General features: G+C 44.6%; 1 protein-coding gene across 1 annotated transcript in view; it reads left to right on the top strand.

Moving 5' to 3' along the window:
- Nucleotides 1-21,787, top strand: part of Mamdc2 (MAM domain containing 2) — a 143,106-nt gene that overhangs the window by 62,186 nt on the left and 59,133 nt on the right. Inside the window, exons 3-5 of the mRNA XM_005352069.3 lie at nt 9,741-10,012; nt 11,554-11,638; nt 15,017-15,154. Coding sequence (XP_005352126.1) covers nt 9,741-10,012; nt 11,554-11,638; nt 15,017-15,154 — 495 coding nt within the window. The remainder of the gene's footprint in view (nt 1-9,740; nt 10,013-11,553; nt 11,639-15,016; nt 15,155-21,787) is intronic.

Here is a 21,787-nt window from a genome sequence, read left to right as displayed (position 1 = left end):
CGGCTCTTTTATGTTAACTAGAGGGAGCATGTCAATATTTCCAAGGAACATCTTCTAGAAACTCTTCCAAGAGCGGGTGCCTAGCAATGCAAACATTCTCTTTCAGTGGAAGCCTCTTTGAGTTTTCCAAGCTTTGTAAAGCTGAGTTCCCTTTTCCAACAGCCTCATGACCTTTCCCTGTGGGTTCATCACTTGGTTTCCTGTTGGTAGTTGCTAAGGTAAACTTCTCTTTCAGAACTGCCACTGAGGTCAGCAGGGTTTAACCACACCCTGCATAGCCCTAAAGAAAAGTGCAGACAGACATCTGGGTGGCAGCTTCCAGTGTTGGCCACTGTTTACATTGGAGATTGCTGCTGGCGATCTCCTTAAGCGCTCATAACATTCTGTAATCTTTTGACACAACTTTTGCAGTGTTAGCTACAAGGAGAAGTTTCCCTGATGTCAGGGGCAATGGCAATGTCCTTGGAGACAGCTGTGTGGTGCTGCCCTGTCACTGCTCCATGGAGTGTTTTGTAACAACGCCTCCAAACTGGGAGTTTGATAAAAACCATTGCTTTCTTTAATCTGGAATGTCACATGCCGGATGGCCTTCTGAATACTTCCCACAAGCTCTACATTCCAGCAAAGCAAAGAATTGTTCGATTTTACACTTCTTTGCATATCTCAATGCAGTGGGGTTAGTGTTTCAAAAAGTATTAACAGTAGGGGCATATGTGAAAGTAGTTAAGTGTGGCGTGAGTCACTAGTGAAGATCCTAGCTTCCATCAAATGTCATATTTCCCGAAGTGAAATTTAGGAATAACAGTTAAGGAAGAACTTATTAAGAAATTTGAAACTAATGAGAGAGCTCCACAGTGAAAGGAATTTTAATGTGTCTTTATACAAAAATAATAAAGAAAACCTACTGTCAAAAGGGAGTTTATTCATTGACTTAGAAACAGAGAATACAAACCTACTAAGAGCCAAGCAGATCTGCTCTGTGCCCTTAAATGTGAAAAGTCCTAATGCGAATGGTAGACAAGGAACTAGACAAATGTAAATGGATATAGTGGATGCTAAAAGAGCTTAGAAGAGACTTCCAGTATTGTAGGTGGAGGTTAGCAAAGAGTTGTACATTGCACTGCTATCCACAGTGCCTCTGTCAAGACTGGAGTTTAATGAAATGTCCATGACCACTGCAAAGTCCTTTCCATACACAGAGAGGATATGGCTGTAGCCCTGTGTGGGGGTTAAAAAGGAAACGTGTACACTATAATTTTGTTTTGCTCTTTAAATGTAGGCTCCCCCTTTCTCCTGGTGCAAAACTGTGTTTGCGATTGCCCACATAAGAGCACTTTGCTATGCTAGACTTTGTTCTGGGAAGAGTTTCTTAGCAATGGGTACCCACATAGAGCTGCAAGGCCTGGTCACGCTTTCTCAACTATAGGCCACTTTGCCCATTCCACTTTAGGAGTAGACTACCTATAAAGAGGTGGTGTAAACTAACCCCCTCAGAATGTTGCTTTCTCTGGAGAGCTGGGTATCAGTTAGTACCTCCTAAATCACTTTCTCTGCACAAAAGTAAATTGAGAGCCAAGGGGTTCCTGTACTTTCACTGGCTCAGAATGAGGGACCTCAGATGGCAGCAATGGAGCAGAGAAGCCATTCCCATTTAAAACATACTGGGAAGGGTTGTAAAGCCATGAAAAGCCCTAGGGAGTGACCCTTCCTATCCAACAGGGGCCTGAGGCCTAGTGGACTGACTATTTTTTTTTTATCAGAGAGCATGGAGTAATGTGTTGTCCAGCAGATAAGAGTTCAAATCCATGGTGGAAATGACCTACACCAAAAACTTACCCTGAAGCCTTCTCCTCAGTGTCCGGGAGTAAATACATCAGCCTGGTACAGCAGGCTGAAACCTGGGGAGGCAGCCACTGATGGCCTTGTGTAGAGTAACTCTGTAACCCTTCATGCCCTTGGTGTCATGTGTCTAGCACTGTTTACAGTTCAGTAGATTTATTGGTGATTATGAGTCTGGTTGAAAAAATTGAATATTAATAATCTCAAGCGTTTGCTAGAGTTTCTTCAACATTTAATTATTTTCAGATAACAAAATCAACTAGTTTACTTTAGTTTTAATTATGTGTATAGGGACATGTACAAATGATTGTAGGTACCCAAGAAGGCCAGGGCATCAGATCTTTTGAAACTGGAGCTACAGGCATCTGTGAGCTGCCCAACATGAGGGCTGGGAACAGAACTCATGCCCACTAAAAGAGCAATATATGCTCTTCACTCCTCTTAACCATCTCCATATTGACAAACATTTTTGAGAACCCCTACGTACAGAATTTTTATACATATTCATAAATTGATGTTTTTGACAAACCTTTTATATGTCAAAGTAATCACAGCTCTTTCAAATGTAAGTTTATGAGGTGTACAGAATTAGGATACACATGTGTGGAGGAAGGAGCCCATCTCCACAATGGGAATCTGGTTCCTTGCAGAGGAATGTTTGCTACATGATTTGAATGCATTGCTGTCTAGAAGGCTCTGGTCAGCTGGTAGCTCCAGAGATGACTGTTTGATGCAGAGCACAATTGGGCAGAGGGATGGACAGATAGGAAGAAGTAGGCATGAGATAAAGCTGTGCACACAGTAGCAGAGAAGCACTAGGCCGAATGTGTCTAGCTGCAAAGGCAGAAAGGGTCTTCTGTGCAGTGGCAGAGATGGTATCAGGTCAGAAGAGTAGGACCATCATAGCAGCAGGATAAAGGGTAGCTAGTATCAAAGAGTTCTTGAATAAGATGACAATGAGGATGCTAAGCGTCCAAAACATCCTACTGACTGGTAACTAGGGAGATAAGGACTAACATTTATTAAGATCTTGGCAATATGCTAATTACTATACAATATGGTCTTGTTTGATCTTCTTAAAAATGATACAGAATTAGTGATATAGCATCCCCATTTTACCAGTGGAAAAAGTGAATCTCAAATGCTATAATTAACTTGCCCCAAAATGACAGCGTTTCTAAATAGTGTGGCTTAGAATCTGAACCAACATCTGGCTGGCATGCCTACTCCATTTGACCACTCTGGACCTTCACTTAGGCAGGGTATGATCCAGGGAGAAAGGGCACCATGAAATCAGGGAAGAATAGCCTAGTCCAATTAAGGGACTAGACTACAGGCTTGTGGAGGAACTTGACAAAAAAGCAAGTGAAGAAGCAAAACTATACACACAAACAACAAAAATGGACTCCGTAGCTTGCATTTGTATGACAATGAATGTGTATATGCAACCAAAGCAACCAGAGGAAAAGAGGCTGTCAGTCTGAGAGTGGAGGAGTGTAGGAAGGGTGGAGGGAGAAGACATGGGAGGGGGCAAAGGAAGGAAAGAGGTGAGAGTGATGTAATTACATTTTAATTTAAAATGCATTTTAAAAAAATAAATACAAGAAAACGCCTTTGTCTTATAGAGGAAGAATCCTAAGAGCTCAGCAAGAAAGAAGTGCAAGCATTGCTGCCAGGTCTGGCTTACAAGATTTGAGGCAGTCTCCCAGGAGGAAGCTGGCCTTGTCTTTGGATGACACTAGATAGGAACCAGCTGGGAGGTGACAACTTGCTGAGGATGGAAAAGGAGGAGCACAGGTGTTAGATTTAACATCAAAGGAATAGTTGCTTTAAAAAAAGGAAGTGAGAGGAAGGCTTTCTCACAGCAGCCCTGAACAAATGCTCAGCTGATCTGCTACCTGAACAAACACCCTGCTCAGAGCCTAAAGAAAGAAAGAGTGCAGTACAAACTTCCCACTCTCTGGAAAAACTAAGGAACTTGCAACTCAATAGTAAATGACAAATAACCCAAACTTTTTAATAGAAAGGGGATTTGAATATATTTGCTTGCAAAGAAGGCATACAAATGGCCAATAAACACAGGAAAGATGATCCACATCATAAATCATTAGATAAACACAAGACAAAGGCATACTTAGACACCACTTTTTATTTACCAGGATGTCTAATAAGAAAGATGGGTAATAGCAGGCATTGATAGTTCTATTCGTAGACAAGAAATAGGACCCACACACTGGGGATGGGAAGCAAAGACTGCAGCCACATGAGAATTTCTGGCAGTTCCTCCAAAAGCTAAACATAGTTACCATATGTGCTAACGAGCAGTGAATGATGGTCTCGTCAGTGAGAGAGACTTGAATGTTCATCTACTGAAAACTCACGTGCGTGCTCACAATAGCATCCCTGCTCATCACAACCAAAAGAGAGAGTAGCCCAAACATCAGTTAGTTGGTGACTTCAAGATGCAAAGTAGAACTTTGTGTTAAGAAGGAATGAAATTCCAACACAGGTGAACTTCGTAGTCACCTGAGAAGTCAACCATACACACACACACACACACACACACACACACACACACATAGTCATTCCCAAAACAGGCAAACCGTGGTCTCCAGAGGCGGCTCAGAGGAGGGTGAAGAACCTGTGAATGAGTTGAGAAACTTGGTTTGAGTGGCACCACTATTCTAGAATCACATAACAATGAGATAGCTGTACAACCTTGGGAACACACTGAGAACCACTGGACTGTATCAGAAGGGTAGATTCTTTGATGAGGGAATTCATTGTAACGTTAGATTGCTGATGTCAGTCTACCCAGTGCTGAATAAATCATGCATATTTTTCACTTCGTGGTATGCTTCTCTTTAATAAAGAAGATTTACAGGAATTTTGCTAGTAATAGTATGGAAAAAAAATCACTTGCCCATTCTATATTTGATTTCACAAATTTCCTCTAAATATATCATGTTCCTTCTAGTTTAATTTAGCTGTAACATGGCCACAAAATACAGTGTTTCTTTGAAACCCCAAGTAAAAGTTACAAGCAGCATCTACCCAAATGCGGACTCAGACTGGCTGGTAATGAATGGCTCCATGGGACTCTGTGTTTAAAAAGATTCTGAGGCTGGATCCAGGCTGGGTATGAAAAGTGGACTCAGTGATTGAGTGCAGTATCTTGGACTAGGCGGTGATGGTTAAGGTAGAAGCATTTGAGTTAGTTAGTTAAGTTAGGAAAGTACATTGCTCTACTGGGTAGATAAACCTGAAAACAGCTAGTAGACATATTCACACAGTGTCCCAGAGCTAAATTTGAGGTCTGTAATGTAAATATGCAACCTCAACATTTTGAAATAGTCAATATTTATGGACGAGATGTCAAAAATCACTCAATAAACAGCATCAACTTTCATCAGACAGTATAATATCAAGGTATTTTGAATAATGCATTTTATGCAGTGTATGCTTCAAAGGCTCTTAACAAGAAATCATTAGCATATGCTTACGGGGATTTACAAAGTGAGAAAGAATGTCAAGACAGACGGGGGAGGTAGTCTTCCGTGGGAGAAGGATAGGCTTACCAAGGGCTACACTCTTGGAGAAAACTCTCTCTCCCTCTCCCTGCAGCTACTATAACTGCTGATCACTCCATGACTAGGAGTAGGGTTGTGTACTCAACTCCCCCTCAGTGCTGGAATTTGGTCTCGCTTAGGCTTGCTTGCATGGGTCTTGGGCAAGCTATTGCAACCCCTGGGCGTTCCTATGTAGAGCTGTCCCGCTGTGTCCTGAAGATATTTCCTTGTAGTCATCCATCTGCTCTGGCTCTTACACTCTTTCCACCCCTTCATCTACAATGATCCCTAAGCCTTGCGAGGGAGGAGAGTTTGGCATATATGTTCTTTTTAGAGCTAAGCCTTCTGCAGGCTTTATTCTCTGAACCCTGGCCAGCTGTGGGCTGCTCTATTAGCCACTGCCCACTACCTTTTTGAGGTAAAGTCTTACTGGTCCCAAGCTTGTCATCCTCCTGCCTCATCCTGTACGTGCCAGGAATTAAGAGGTGTGCATCACCACGCCCAATCCAACACAGGCTTTTTTAACAGTTCTCACCAAAAAGTACAGATATCCCCCATTGTTCAGGGCTATAAACCTGCTATTACACACGTTCACTGATGCATGAGTTCTTCTTAGATTCATCTCTTCCCTCCCAATCATGCTATAGGAACCCATGATGCACTTTCTGCGACAGACAGAAGGTGCCCAGCTCACATGGGCAGAGCACTAGAGCTGGCCCTGGTGGTGTGAGTGCAGGAGAGCTGGACCTGAGGACCTAACAGCAGGAGAACTGGCCCCCAGCCCCTTGCTGCAGGCTGCTTTGGGTGAGCTAGCCAAACAGTGCTGGAGAGCTCACTGGGATATTGAGGATGCGGGAAAGCTGGCAGGCTGACCAACCTAGCTACCATCCCGGCCCAGAGCCAGAGCTTAGTGTTAGCTCACCCCAACATCCACCTCATCAATGAACTGTTGGGGCAAAGGAAGAAGATGAACCTCCAGATCCAAAACTGCAGGATCTCCAATAGTATATCCAAGAGGAGCCCCACAGAGAGCCCATTATTGATAGTGTAGCAGAAGCCAGAGGCCTCAAACCAGACCAGTGACTCATAGCAATGAACACTCACTAGTAAAGATGAATGGGCTAACGGGTAAACTGTGTGACCCAACAGGCCACACTACAGCTTCCATGTTGAGATTCTTCTCTTTGTTTTGTTTTGTTTTGGTTGGTTGTTTTTTTGTTTAATTTTGTTTTGTTTTGGTGGGGTGTTGCAAGGGCAGAGGATGGAAGTGAGGGGACAGGGAGATAAGTAGGTTTGTGATGCATAATGTGAAATCCACAAAGAATCAATAAAAGTTAAAAGAATTTCTTTTAAAAAGTAAATGTCTTGAATCCCTAACAGGTGTTCTAATGTTACCATCACTCAGAAACAGCTTTTTACTAAACTTAGTAGTACCTGGTGATAAGAGCATGTCTAGCCGGATAATAGTTTTGTGGCTTTATAGAATGTAATTACGGTGGCAAAATTATAACTATCATCGAAAGGTAGAGCTTAATGTTGGTGGTAATTGTCTTGAATATTAAAAAGCATTTGACTAAATATTAAAAAAAGAAAGAAGTGCCTAGAGAATGAGCCCCATTTCTTGGGAGGGGAAGTGACCTGCCAGATGACTCCAGACATAAGTTTGAAAACTTCAGCTTCAAGTCTCGAGCTTTCTCTTCTGGAATGTGGGAAGGAAGGAAGGAGCTGAGGCAGAAGAAACTGGGGAATGCCCAGGGGAGCTAGCCTCTGCAATAGCAACTTTGGGATTTATCATGGATGCTGGCTCATGCCCCATTTCCACCTCTTCACTTCCACAGGAAACACTCTCCACACCCCCAGGCTCCGTATCTATCTTAGTTATGGTTTCTGCGGGTGTTATAAAGACCAGGACCAAAAGCAACAGGAGGTTGGGAGTGAAAAGATTGATTTCAGCTTTCCACTTTTTTTTTTTTTTTTTTTTTTGGTTTTTCGAGACAGGGTTTCTCTGTGGCTTTGGAGCCTGTCCTGGCACTAGCTCTGTAGACCAGGCTGGTCTCGAACTCACAGAGATCCGCCTGCCTCTGCCTCCCGAGTGCTGGGATTAAAGGCGTGCGCCACCATCGCCCGGCTTAGCTTTCCACTTTCAGATCAGGCCCATCACTGCGGGAAGTCGGGGCTGGAGCAAAGCTAGGTAACTGGAAGCAGGGACCGGAGAAGAGACGATGGAGCAGTGCTGTTTCACCAGCTTGCATCTCCTAGCTTGCTCGGTTTGTTTTCTTCCAAACCCTAGGACAACCTTTCCAGGGATGGTGTTGCCCAAAGTGGGCTAGGCCCACCCACATCACCAGCCGTTCAAGAAAACGTCTCCACAGGATGGGAGACTATCTGATGGGGCATTTTCTCATTGGAGGGTCCCTCTTCTCAGATGTCTCTAGCTTGTCTCAAGGTGACAAAAAAATCTAACCAGCACCCTATCCCATCCACACTCCACTTAGCTACCTGCCAACTCAGATGCCCCTGAGCACAGTTGGGAAAACAGGGTGGCACTTACACTGCCCCCGCCGTCGCAGTGATCCAAGTCTTCACTAGCAAACTCCTTGGTATCAAGAGCCCAACTTCATCATTGGGAGCCAGTAGGCACCACAGCTGGTGAATGGCGAATGGGTATCATGTGCTTAGGGCAATGCCTGGTACCTGAAGACTAGCTGTACCCAGAATACTTGGTGGTGACAATAGCTTTAGGCATCAGGCTTGCCACACTGGGGTGGGCTGAGATGTTTCACGCAACTCAAGCTGTTGTCACTTGTGAGCGACTGCCCCATGAAGATTGCCTGCTGGAGATCAGCTTGATCTTGGGATCCTCCAGCTAGCAAGATAGCATTCTGTGTCCTACATGGAGGTTGATCATTTGCTGGGTTGCTTCCAGCCTGCCCGAACTGGCTACTGATGATCCTAGCTGGAATGGTTATTTGGGGCAATATGTACGGAGGATGGGCCGAAGGAAAACATACATGTATCTCAGAGCTTTCTGGCTAGGTACCCAAACTACCAGGGGTGGAGTGGGCGGCCACATGGTAGAAGACACTATGTAGATATGGACAGAAATGTGGGAGTTTCCGGGCATTTGCAGCCTTTGGCTTGCACTTCCAAAGACCAATAATCAAGTGAATCACTCTGCTAGGAGGTCCAGGTGGCCGGAACAGTGTGGAAGGCTTACATTGGTGTCCTTGGCTTCACTCCTTCCCCAGCCCTCCATAACCTAGTCCAGCTCACAGAATACCACTCACTCGTATTAGCAGAACAGAGGCAGAAAGAGAAGAGGGTGGTAGGAAAATAGGGAAAGGAGGATGGGAAAAGGAGAAAGAGTGAAATGGGAGGAGAGAGAGGGAGAGGGAGAGAGAGAGAGACAGAGAGACAGAGAGACGGAGACAGAGACAGACAGAGAGAGACAGAGAGAGAGAGAAGAGAGAAATAAAGCAAGGAACGGAGAAGCAGGAAGAGATGAAAGAGGAAGACAAAATGGGCGTGACCCTCTCCAAGCCCTACGCATGCAATGTGTTCTACATACACTTTCCATTTAGTTGTGTTTGGATGGGAAAGAGTCTAGGCAAAGGGAATCTGATTCTTAATTTAAAAGAAAAACAGCTTACACTTTGTCTGGATAGGGCCCAAGAGCCAGACTGAGTAACTAAATCAATTTAGTCTATTCTAATGATACAAGTTAAATGCAAATTAACTCATTTGTTTTGGGGAGAACTATGTAAGGAGATGGTTTGTGCCCCAAGTTATCGCATTTTGAGGCTTTTGGGTCCAGCCTGTTCATATTGCTCCCTGGATTCAATGTCCGGAGCCTGCACCCTCACCCATGTGAGAGACAGGGCGCCTTATGCAATGTGCTGCGGAGACCTGGTGTAGGATGAGGAACAGCACCGGACACTTGGCCTCAGTGTTAGAGTTCAGAGGAGTTGAAGGGATAGAAAACTGGACAGGGCACTCCACTCTCTTGCGAGGACCACTTCTCAACTCCAGCCTGTTGTCATGTGGACAAGTGGCTGCGGTCTGGCCAAACCATGTAAGGGTGCCCAGCTTTCAACATTGTCGTATAACATCCTTTATGAGTGTTTTGGGATGCATTAACAGTTATCCTGGGGTGCATGTGGCCCATGGAGTGCAGGGGAGACATGCCCATTTCACAGATCAGAGGCCAGTGTTCAGGCAATTCTGTTGGGTTGAGACAAAGCATTTGCAGGGTCTGCCTTTCCCACGGGTTTAATGGACTAAAAGGTTCCATTTCTAAGACTAATTCCGTGTCTGGGCTCCTCTCTCTTTCAGGCCATTATGTTTATGTGGACACCTCTTTTGCTAAGCAAGGGGAGAAAGCCGTGCTGCTGAGCTCTGATTTGCAGGCGGAGGATTGGAACTGCCTTCGCCTGGTCTACCAGATAACCGCACCCCTGGGCCCCGTGTCAGAACCCAGCCAGCTGAACCTCTACGTGAGATTTGAGGACGAAAGCTTTGATCGCTTGCTTTGGTCCACTAAGGAGCCATCAGACAGCTGGCTCATAGCCAGTCTGGATCTTCCAAACAGCTCCAAGAAATTCAAGGTAGGCGGGGCTGAGGAGGAAGATAGGAGACCTGTGATTTGCTTTACGTTCCACGAGGTCTTATGACAGTGGTTCTCAACTTTCCGAATTCTGAGACCCTTTAATAGAGTTCCTCATGTTCTCAACCATAAAATTTTTTTGTTACTACTTTCTAACTAATTTGGCCACTGTTGTGGATCATAATGTAAATATCTGATATGCAGGATATCTGATATGAGACCACTGTGAAACAGTCATTTGACCCTCAAAGGGGTTGTGACCCACAGATTAAGAACCATGTTTTATAATAAGTAAGTCAATAAGGTTCATTGCAGTGTAGAAAATTAATGTAAATTAACATTTGTTTATTCCTTAAAAAAGCATCTTCATGAACTTTCCCATCTATTTAAAACATAAGACTAGATGGTGCTTAACTTGACCTCCTCAGTGAAAATGGACTTTCTGGAGTATTTTTGTTGCCAACAATTCTGCGTCATCCTTCTAAATTGTTTGTGGAATATGTTGTGTTATCTTCCTCATGGGTTAGTTGCTCCAAACTTTGAGCAAGACATTATCATAAAATGAGATAATCAAATACTTTGAAAGAGGAAAGTTATTTGCCAGTCATGTTTCCTTTCCTTTTCAGAGAGGCTAACTGTTCTGTCAGCTCTGAGAGGAAGGCAGAAGATGTAAGGGTTGGGGCGTGGAGTAGAGCAGGGAATGGAGCTGGAGGGCCCATATGACATGACAGTGTGTGTCCCTGAGCCACCAGGAGAACCCCTTTCCTAATGTGCTCTGTTCCTAGGCTCGACCTTCTCCTTCGAAAGGCTTTAAAACAGAGCATCTCAGGCTAGCCCAGCCTGTTGGGAGTCTCTCTCCACCAGGCCGCCACTGAGGGAGGGAACATTGAGTCTGAGTTCCTATTTCACACCACCCCCAATGGTTATCAGACCCCAAATCTACCCACATCGTTGCAAAAATATCCTGCTGAAACCACAGGAGAAAAAGCTATTTGAGAAACAGGACCAGATGTGAACTCTAACATTCCTTGAAATCAACCACATGGATTGTCACGCTTTTATCTGTTCTTTGTGTAAAATTCTCAATTTCTCATCAAAGTAGAAATTATGGATTAACTTTTGAACCTTCCCATCTCCTGTGGAGATGTCTGATAGTTTTGGCTCCTGCCTTCTTATCCATCGATTCCTCACAAACAACAACACCCCCCTTTTCTGCCCCTGTATCATCTGCCCTCAGTTTCATTCAGCACATCTCCATGAACATCCACCAGTGACTGCCTCCATGAACACAGGAGGATGTGGAAGTTAAGACAGCATTGGAAGACATTGGACTCTGTGCATCTGTTGAACACTTTGTCCATGTCAAAGTCCTCAGTGTACATGTATGTGTTCATGTATGCACAGGAATAAATGCAGTAGTAAGAACCACATTCAACAGCCATGAATCACACTGAATGACAGCTCCCAACTAAGAACTGAAATAATAGACAGGAAACATGGTGTTCTGATGCCTGATCCCCTTCTCCCCCATATGTTGTACAGATTTTGATAGAAGGTGTCTTGGGACAAGGAAACACAGCCAGCATTGCCCTCTTTGAAATCAAGATGACGGCCGGCTACTGTATCGGTGAGTGAGCTTTGTGATCATGGCAGCAGAGTGCAAATCTCTCCCTACAATCCACTGCCAGAAAGCACTAGATCGATCCTAAAGGCCAATTGTGTCATAGAACACACTGCAAAATGCCTGGTAGCTTCTGTTCTTTGCAAGGGTCACCTGAAGATGGTACATTGATCCTCGGTCTTCGGTGGAAAGGCTCATTAGCATTTGTTCTAACTGTCTGAAGGAGAAATAGACACTTTTACCCAGCAGCAATGCTCCCTAACCTCCCTTAGTTATAATAAAAGCAATGGCTGGCTTGCTGTGAAAGGCCATCAGAAACTCTATGTTTGCCAGAAGAGCAGACATCCATCATGTCACCGACTTTCCTGATACACTGCTACTGCTGTCTTCATCATCAAAGCTGTCACTTGGATCCTGCCTGGTGTGGGCAGGATTGATTGCCTGTGTGGCAGCTTTGAGAAGGCAGGAAAAGAGGACAGCCCCTGCCCCATGACTGCTTGACACTTCCTCATCTGCTGCTGACCATAACTACCCAGTGAGCACTGCACGGAGGGGCTGGCGTCTGTGGACGTGTACATAGAAGCACATAGAAGGTTGTCTGGGGACAAAATCTGGTAGGAGAAAGGATCTGAGCGTACAGGCACAAAGGCCAGAGTCGAGCAGTTGGTAACCATCACGAAGTTTCTTCCAGAGTCTGGCCTCGGGACTGGGAGCTTGGTTTTACCTAATTATGAGGTTGGTAAGTGTTAGAGTTAGCTTGCAAGGGACAGGCGTCCAGCTGTGGCTTTCCAATGATGTCACTGGTCTCCATGAGCTGGAGACAAGGAAAATACAGATGCATACGAGCTAGTAAACTCCTGGAAGAGACTCTGACTTTACAGGGATTGCAGGAAGAGGACCTTAAACCAGAGGAGTGGTAAAAAGGGGGGGAGTAGCATTGCAAAAGAAAAAAGTCGATAGATCTGCGAGACGCCTCAGCATTGTCTGTGTTTAGACTGAGGATTTGGGCCAAAGGGAGCAGAGAGTCAAAGATGATCCTGTACGAGGAGCCTATGCTGATACCCTGTGGTACAGCTTCTCTGTTTTAGTCTTTAACTGATACCTCTAAGGCAGAGCTTCCATCCAGGTTTCTTCTCCCGCGAGTAGCCTAGGTGCTGCCCCTCCACACACTGAAGCAGTCAGATGCAACTGGGGAGCGTCACCTGCTGGCTTAGTCTCTCACTACACCTCCCAACCCCCTAGCCTGGCTCTAGTCATCGGCTGCAAAACAGAGTTGGTTCCTGTGAGGTCTGAGAAGAGGTGGATTTGAGGGTGAGCACTCCAGAAGTGTTCATTTCTTTCCCCCAGATGACTTAGTGGCTTCTGATTTATTTGAAACAAAAAGGACGCCACAGAAGTGTATCTTGCCGTGCTGTTGTCCCTCCTTGCTCTGTGCCCACTTCTCTTGGCTCCTTGGCTGTGCAATTGGGTTAATAATAGTACCTTTCTCAAGGAGCTATGTTGAGGATTAAGTGAATTCATAGCAAAAGTTTAGACGAGTGCCTGGCATGCTGAGAAGGATTTTGCTTTTTATTACACTCTGCGGCAGCCCTTGGCGCTAGATGTTGAGCATCAGTTGGCAGAGACTGCAGTGGAAATTTGAAAAGAAATCTTGAGATTTGTCAGTGCTCGCTGACGACTGTACCAGCCAGGATCCTGGCAGGAAGGTGGGAGCTGGAAGGTGGGGATGAGTTGGGGGATGGAGGGGTGGGATGGGGATCAACCTCGCCTCTGTAATTTGAAGAAAGCCCGTCACCATCAAGGAGACCACAAAGCTGTGCAGGGTAAAGACACCTGCAGGCACTGCCACTGTGACCAGAATCAGGACCAGCTGTGACTCATAAGCTGTTACCTCGCTTGCCAATGGGACAAGGGAGGAGTAATTACTAGCACCTTGAAACAGTGGCTGTGGAGTCAAAACTGCTTCTGGCTAGGCTATTCCCTCTGTAAAGGGGCCTAGCTCACCATGGCAACCTGGCAGTGATGGCGCTGGCCACTAGCACTGATGTCACCTGTCCACCTCCCTTAGGGGTGACCCAGTGAGGAAGTGGATGGAGCAATGGAGAAGAGCAGGATGGCAATCATCTTTCATTTTGTAATTGCAAGATTATGGTGTCAGTGGCCGGATTGGGTTTATAAATTCCCTGTTCCCACTAAAAAAAAAAAAATGTTAATGGGGAACAATGTATAGCAAATATGTCAATGTCCTCAAAGGTTTTACTTCTGTATCTCTTGTCTCTAGGCAGGAGTTGCAGGAGGACCCTGGGCCAGGTGTGTGCCTGTCCTATCTATTCTGACTAGATCCTAAGTCATCAGAAAAGTGGGGGAAATTTTAGCATCTTGGAAGCATGAGTTCTGGGAATCTTGCTCACCATAAAGAGATGGGGGACTGGACCAGCAGGTCATAGAAAGGGAGGTGCAGAAAATGCCTAGAGCTGAAGAAACAACCCTAAAGTGGTACATTCAAACAGACTCAGTGGAGTTGGGAACATAGGTCAGCGGTCAAGTGTGTGCTGAACATGTGCTAGACCCTGGTCTTGGTCCCTGGAACCAAACATTGACTAATTAGTTTAACAGATGACCAAAAAAAATCATCAGCTTATTTCAAACATGGGCCACATGTCCGGTACTCTGGTGCTGTACCGAGAACTGCCCATGCCTGCAGTCTGATAATGTGGGCCTGTTGTTTCCGATTTACACAGCAAGAAACTGACTCAGAGAGACGGTGAGTCCCACAGCAAGCCGCGGAGCTAATGGGAAAAAGGACTATGGCTCAGGGGCAATGAAGAGCAGCACGTTGATTCGTTACTGGATCTCCCTTCTTGTTCAGAATTTCTGGTCCACAGGCCCCCACGGTTGAGGAAGAGGGCCCTCAGAATGACAAAGGGCAGACTCCGCAGAGAGTGTAGAGGGGGGCTGTTTGTTTGTTTCCTGGCTGGCCGGACCTGAAATATTAACACGGACAGTGTATTAATTAAAACACTGCTCAGCCTATTAGCTTAGGCTTTTCATTAACTAACTCTTACATCTTAAATGAACCCATTTCTATTATTTTATACTTTTACCATGTGGCTCGTGGTTTATCGGCAAGGTTCCAGTGTGTCTGTTTTCTTTGGCAGCTACATGGCGCCTCCCTGACTCCGCCTTTTTTTTTTATCCTCTATCTCCGCTTGGATTTCCTGCTTTGCTCTATTCTGCATAGCAATAGGACCAAAGACGATTCCTTATTAACCAATGGCAAGAAAACATATTCACAGCATACAAAGTGGAATCCCACATCAAGTGTGCGTGTCCCCAAGTGTGGCTGCAGGTCCATGACATGCGTGTCTATGCTTCTTCCTCCAGAATGTGACTTTGAAGAAAACCATCTCTGTGGCTTTGTGAACCGCTGGAATCCCAACGTGAACTGGTTTGTTGGAGGAGGAACTGTGAAGAACACCCACTCTGTCCTCCCACAGGACCACACCTTCAGGAGCGAGCAAGGTGAGCCGGTCACAAATGCAGTCTCCTTCCCAGGGTGAACCCTGCCTTCAGCTCCCACCTCCGAGCTTCTGTCAGTAGAAGAAAGGGTGGGGAATCACACTGGGAGACCTAGTGGAAGAGGAAGTCAGGGACAACTGCAGACATAAGCTTGTAGCGAAGGAAGTCATAAAAGGAGAGGTTTTTAGCTCGTCTATAAGCTTGGGTGTTTTTACGTGTCCATGGATTGTTTCACTTCTTCTCTGTTGGCTGTGTTCTTATTTCTAAAGACAAGGCTGGAAAAATTCCGATCTTCATTAAAAATAGATTGCAGGTTGGCAAGTCCTTAAGAATTTCCCCGGAGACCGGCAATGCTAAAGATTATTCTGCTGAGGTGTGCAACAGGGCCCCCTGGTGGTCAAGAACAGGGACACTCTGCAAGGAAACCGCAGAGGCGAGGCTCTCAGAGAGGGAGAAGGAGAAAACCTCTGGAAGGGAAACATCCCAGTCCTCGACTCTATGGCCTTTTCTAAGTATTGAGAAGATTCTGACTTTCCCTCCCCCGCTTTTCTTTTTCACTATTGACACATCCTAGTCAATTTCATATGACGACAGACAGCATGGAGCCTTGCTGGGATACATAACCGTGGTTCCCTATTGTCTCTCGCTGACTGCAGTCTCTTGACATCTAAACGTTTAAAAGCATGTCTTCAACTTTGCCCCCAATGTGTCCATTCTGCAGGTCACCTGGACTCTAGAGTCTACATCTAGAGAGGGGTAGGTTTTGAAATTTCTCAAATATGTAAAAATTAGTGTGTATTTTCTAAACCAAAATAAAGAAAAATACAATATGGGCTGACAAAAGGTTAATTAGACCCTGCTTTTCAGCTTCTATTTTACAGGGTTTTTTTTTCCTTTTCAACATGTCCAGGTTACTTAGAACAAAATACTTTTAAGTAGCCAGCATGCACATAGGGCTTATATGCTTGAGATAAACCCAACTTTGCATTTAGCATTTTTATTCATCTGGTCTTGAATTGGGTACAATGAAGAAAATGGCAATGAAAACGACAAGCCACCAGGCTGCTTCCAAACTTCAAGAGATACTTGCCAAGAAAAAGAACCACTTTCTCCCAGAAATGGACATCAAACAAGATCATATCTGGCAAATGTTGTCAGAATTATCCTCTTCCCTTACAAAAAGAAAGGCGATGAACATTTATAGATAAAATAACACTGATAAGTATTCAGAATTAAAAGCAAAGGTTTTTTTGGTTGTTTTGTTTTGTTTTTTGTTTTTTCGAGACAGGGTTTCTCTGTAGCTTTGGAGCCTGTCCCGGAACTAGCTCTTGTAGACCAGGCTGGCCTCGAACTCCCAGAGATCCACCTGCCTCTGCCTCCCGAGTGCTGGGATTTAAAAGCAAAGTGGTAGATATTTGGCAATTAAGGAACCCTTGTAAGTCACGCAAGTGAAGTAAATGGATTCGAAGGGGAGGTGTGGCTTTAGAGAGAGAGCGAAGAGAGGAGAGAAGCAATGACGCTGTGAATAGCTGCACCAACTGCAAGAAGTAAGGAGAGAGAGGTGAGGTGGGGCGAAAAAGCACCGTGTGGGCAAAGTCTAAGAAGCTTAAATGTGGGAGCAGATTTGGACTTCACTGACAGTGGGAAGCCAGCAGAGGTCTTTGAACAAAGGGTGAGACAACATCACACAATGGGTATGATAGCACCCTGAAGGTGATTGTCTTGCTAGGTGGAGGACAAGACCACAGAATAAGGGAATAAATTAATACTCCAGTAGCCCTTTAGATAGAATTCGGGTTAGGCACATGAGGGACTATGACACACACACACACACACACCCAAAAAAAAAAAAAAACATTTTCACTTCCTAATTTTAAAAGAAAGGCTTAGCACTTTTGGTAATATCAGAAAAATCGGAATTCTATACCTAACCAAAATTTCAGCCCTAAAGACACACAATCCACTGTGGCCACAGAATCCACAGAATCCATAGAAATGAGGGTTCTATTCAGAGTGAACGATGGCCAGCAGTAGCAACGATGCCTACAAATCTGCCTGAATATCATAAAAGATGGGTTAACTTGGAACAGTACAATGCCAGCACCCTCAAAACCTTTGTTTAAATAAATAAAGCTGATAACAATGTCTTGGGGTTTCATAAGAGAAAAAGCAGGTGACTTTCTCATTACGTGTGGCACCAGGCTAGCTCAGTGATGGTTCTTCTGTATACCTTATAAATCAAGCACCGAAAATGATAGGAAGTTAAAGCTGTAATCACCGTGGGTCTCTGTTTCAGAGCTACACAGAGGTAGCCACTCAAAAATTAGCTCCAAGATGGTGAGCATCATGATCTTCTGATGACATTATTCACAGTGCCACTGTCATCCCCGTTGATGGTAAGAGCCAGCTGGCCTGCAGGAATGGGGATTTCTCAGGAGAAGCCAAACCAACCTCTGGATGAGTGTCAAACTGTTCGTATGTCTGTATTTCCTGAATGCGGACTCTCCTTAAAAGAGTGTAATCTAGAGGTCTTCTTCCATGGCCACAGACCATGTTGGCCATATTGGATCAGTAAGGGACAGAGAATAAGCTAGTCCAGGAGTCCCCCAGCTTGTATTCAGTTCTCAGAGTGCTGGGTTTCCTGGAGCCACCCCTCAGCTTCCCAGAGTCACCATTAACCTATTTGCAGGTGAGGTGAGGAATTTGCTTCCAGTGATCGTCAGGATGTTTTTGCATTGCATATTTTACTTCTCTCTTGGCCTGGTGCTACACATTAAAATCCCTGTTTTCAGCGCTCATTGGGATCTATTTCAGAGCTGTGTGGGAGCCTTCTGAATACATATAAGTGTTTTGTATTTGACACCAGAAAAAAAAAGGGAAGGGAGGGTGAAAAGGACCGCAATACGTTCATCCTTAAAGGTCTCTATGTTCTACTGATGGAGAGCTACTACTTGCTACTGCACTTGCCTCTGTCCTCTGTTCATTCTGTCCGTCGTACTTCCCCATTTCCATTTTCCAACCCTTTCCACTTTCCTTGGGCTATTTCTAAAACATCTCCCAAAGGCAAGCAGTTCTAGCATTGTTTGGTACCCCTCATACCAAGCATCAGACACTATGGCTGAAAGGGAAAAGTCTAGAGAAAGCTTACATCTCCCTTCCAGCAAGCCACCAGCTGACGTCCAGGAAGAGGCTTTTCATGGATCTCTCATGTCATATAGTCACGCACCTGCTCATTATATACACATCATAGGCGACACACACACACATCTATGCCAGGCATTCTTGCATGCTTTGGTGATGTGAAAAGTCACGAACTTTGAAGAGATTTTGTCTAAAAATGTTCTTCCCCAGAACAACAGCTGGGGGCCATGTTGCCTTAGCTTCTTTCCTGTTGACGTGAAATACTTTGACAGAGCAACTTGAGAGACAAGGGGTTTATTTGGCTCATAAGTCATCATTCAGTCCATTATCATAGGAGAAGTCACAGTGGCGGGAGCTTGAGGTAGTCAGTCTCAGGGTCTCCACAGCAAAGAAGCAGAGAATGATGGGCCAATGTGACCCGTGGTGGGAGGGTCTTCCCACTACAATTAATATCGTAAGATAAAGCCCCCCCCCCGCAGACCCACCCAAAGGCCCATCTTCGAGATGGTTCTAACATCTGTCAAGCTAACAGTTAACTCTTGCTGTTTCAATTCAACTTGACACCCAAACATCATTTTTAAGCCATAATCTTTCATTCTTTATCAGTATAGGCTCAAGACTACATTGCATTATAACATGCATTCCATCCAACTTTAAACCTATACCTCTCAACAGTTCCAACACGGTCAAAATTGTCTATCTATGAGGCTCTATAAAAATTGAAAAAAAAAGTTACATACTTCTAACATATAATGGCATGGAGAAAACAATCCTATTCCAAAAGGGAAAACAAGGCATAACAAGAAATAATCAAATTAAAACAAGCCCAAAATCCATTAGGACGGCTCCACTCCTCCAACTCTGCCACTGCAGCAGGTGTAAACTCTCTCGTAGGTGGACTCCACTTCATGCATGAACTCTCAGAAAGCCACACCTTACTCAGGATAGGGCATAAGAAGGTGATTTCTGAAGATTCCAAAATATTTGTCTAAAGAGATTTGCCCGCAAGATGACAAAGACTTGCCCAGTGCGACTCTTGCAGAAAAACAAAACTACCAATGCTCTAAAGAAAATAGAGATTGCCTCTCTTATTCCATTTGCCTTCTATTGGATATATTGATTTTCTCCACACTCTATCAATTTGGGTGACCAAGGAAAGATTAAAAGGTTCAGTCTGCCTGCAGCAGCAGAGTTTGCTTTCTGTGGACTCAGGTCATGTTTGTTCACATACTGGAAGCAGCTTAAGTCTTTGCTTTTGGTAAGAAGTGAAGACCCACGCAGCAGAGACCCAGGTGTGGAAGGACATATTCCCAGTTCTTTGCTGTAGAAAGGGGAACAGTGCGTACATCTGCAGAATGCACTGTGGATACCAGGGTTCTTTCCTTTGAATGCGTGTTTTTACCAGTTTCCCCCAAACAATGAGGGAGCTCTGACTTTTCAAATGAACACTGTCCCCAACCTCCTGTTGAAAGATAGAAACAGATTCTGTACTAAGAATTGAGATTTCTTTGTGATATGGGAGGGGATGTGGTTTTTATCTTGTTTTCGTCTCTTTCCAGTTCTGATTCACCTCATTGGGGTTTCTTCTTTGTTAATATTTCATGAAGTGAAACAAAACCATTCGTGAGGTAACTTGCTGACAGCTCGGATCAGCACTGTTTCCTATGCATCTTGGCAAAAAGAAGGGAATTGATGGGAAAATAATGAGGAGAATTCATTATTTTCTTGAGGCTTGAGGTTTTAAAAGTCAAGCTGCTCAGAGTGCCACTCTGCAAGGAGCTGGACAAAGTTTCAAAACTCAAAATAAGATTAGGGTTGTTTTATTCCTCCAAAGCCCATGAGAAGGCTGAATCAACTTTCCATATGTCACGCCATTCTCCTCATTTCTGTTTGGATGGAGCCCCGAGTGGCAGGACGGCACCTAAGCATTCTGTCTGCCTTGCACAGCTTGGGTCTTGGCATCAGCACCCAGTGGGGATGTGGCTTTGTTTACTTCCTCAGCATTGCCTTCGCACAAGCTCTGCTGGGTCTTCACACAAGTCTCTGTGGCTTCCTAGGCATCTTCGCATAGCAACAGCCTGACTTCCAAGGATTAGGTCCAGCCAGAGCATACCTCCCGTGTCTTATGGACGCAGGTCGTCTCTCAGGCTCTTCCACAGAGCAGCAGCAGCAGGGAGAAGTTTGTGTTCTGGCTCTTTCTCTGTATTCACTTTTCTCTTCTTTGACTTTCCTCCGCTCCCTCAACCAGGCTGGCTTTTGGGGATTGGGGAAGTATAATAGGGTTCAGAACATAAAAGAAGGGCAATGGGCAAAACACTTTAACTGCCTGGTGCTGTTTAATCTTAGACTGATGCCCTTAAACTGCAGATGGTCAAAGGCCACTTCTCCCATGGCCAATGAGAATTGTGCTCTATAGTTTCAGGAAAGGCATGATGCTATTTCTGGTTGACTATATGAACCTCTTCCAGTTTTTAGGAGTAATGGGATCAGCCAGACCTTCTCAATAGGTATAACCATGCACACAGGCAGTCCTCTTGAGACGATTTTTCTGAAGTGCTGTAGCCTGCTCAGGCTAAGGAAAAAGTCAGAGCCTTTGCTCCATCAAAGTCTGGAAAGTCATCAGCAACAAAATTGGTCCCCACCGCTCTACAATCAGATTCTTGCCTTTTCCTACATCAGAGAGAAGCCAGGCACTTCTCTCTGTATTTGATAAACTTTTCACTGAATCAAGTTCTCTCTCATACTCTGATCTGATCAGGCCTGGGGGGATGGCTCACTGGGTAAAGTGCTTATCATCCAAGCATGAGGACCAGAGTTCAGATCCCTAGAAACAAAGTAAGTGGGGAGGCTCACCTCTAGTTCCAGAACTCTGAAGGCAAATTTAGGGGATTAACCAGGCCAGCTATGTCTCCAAGCTCTGACTTCAGCTGAGAGACCCTGCTTCAAAGAACAAGGAGGAGGTTATTGAGGAAGACTCATAAACATCAATGTTGTACCCTCATATGCAATGTCCCCACACACAGACAATCATACACCACTATATCCTAAAAAACAAACAAATAAATTACAGTATACCTGTTCTGAGCTTATAAATAGAAGAAAAAAAATCTGTTCAAGCCACACTGCATAGCTCTTCTCGTCATAACCTAAATAAATGTATAGAAAATTACTACTAGTGCTAATGACTCCCTCTTATAGGAAGCAGACCTATAAGGACAAGCATAGCTCTAGGTTCATAAATTGTATTGTTATTTCCTTATAACTACAGTGAACAATTATGTTAGGCACACAATGAGCACTTTACATACATAATCTCCTTTCATACCAGCAACCCTAGAGGAAAGCACAGTTGTCTGTCCCAACTGGGGGCTTCCTCATCTGTGAATTCAACTAACAGTGGACAAACACAGTCAGAAAAGTGACTGCATGCATGTCACACAGTTGCCGACTTCTCTCTTGCTCTTACCCACTAAACAGCAAGAAAAGTTAATTACA

The sequence above is a fragment of the Microtus ochrogaster genome, chromosome 8 (assembly GCF_000317375.1).
Source record: "Microtus ochrogaster isolate Prairie Vole_2 chromosome 8, MicOch1.0, whole genome shotgun sequence".
Taxonomy (NCBI): Eukaryota; Metazoa; Chordata; class Mammalia; order Rodentia; family Cricetidae; genus Microtus; species Microtus ochrogaster.
This window is presented reverse-complemented; position numbering and strand designations above follow the sequence as displayed.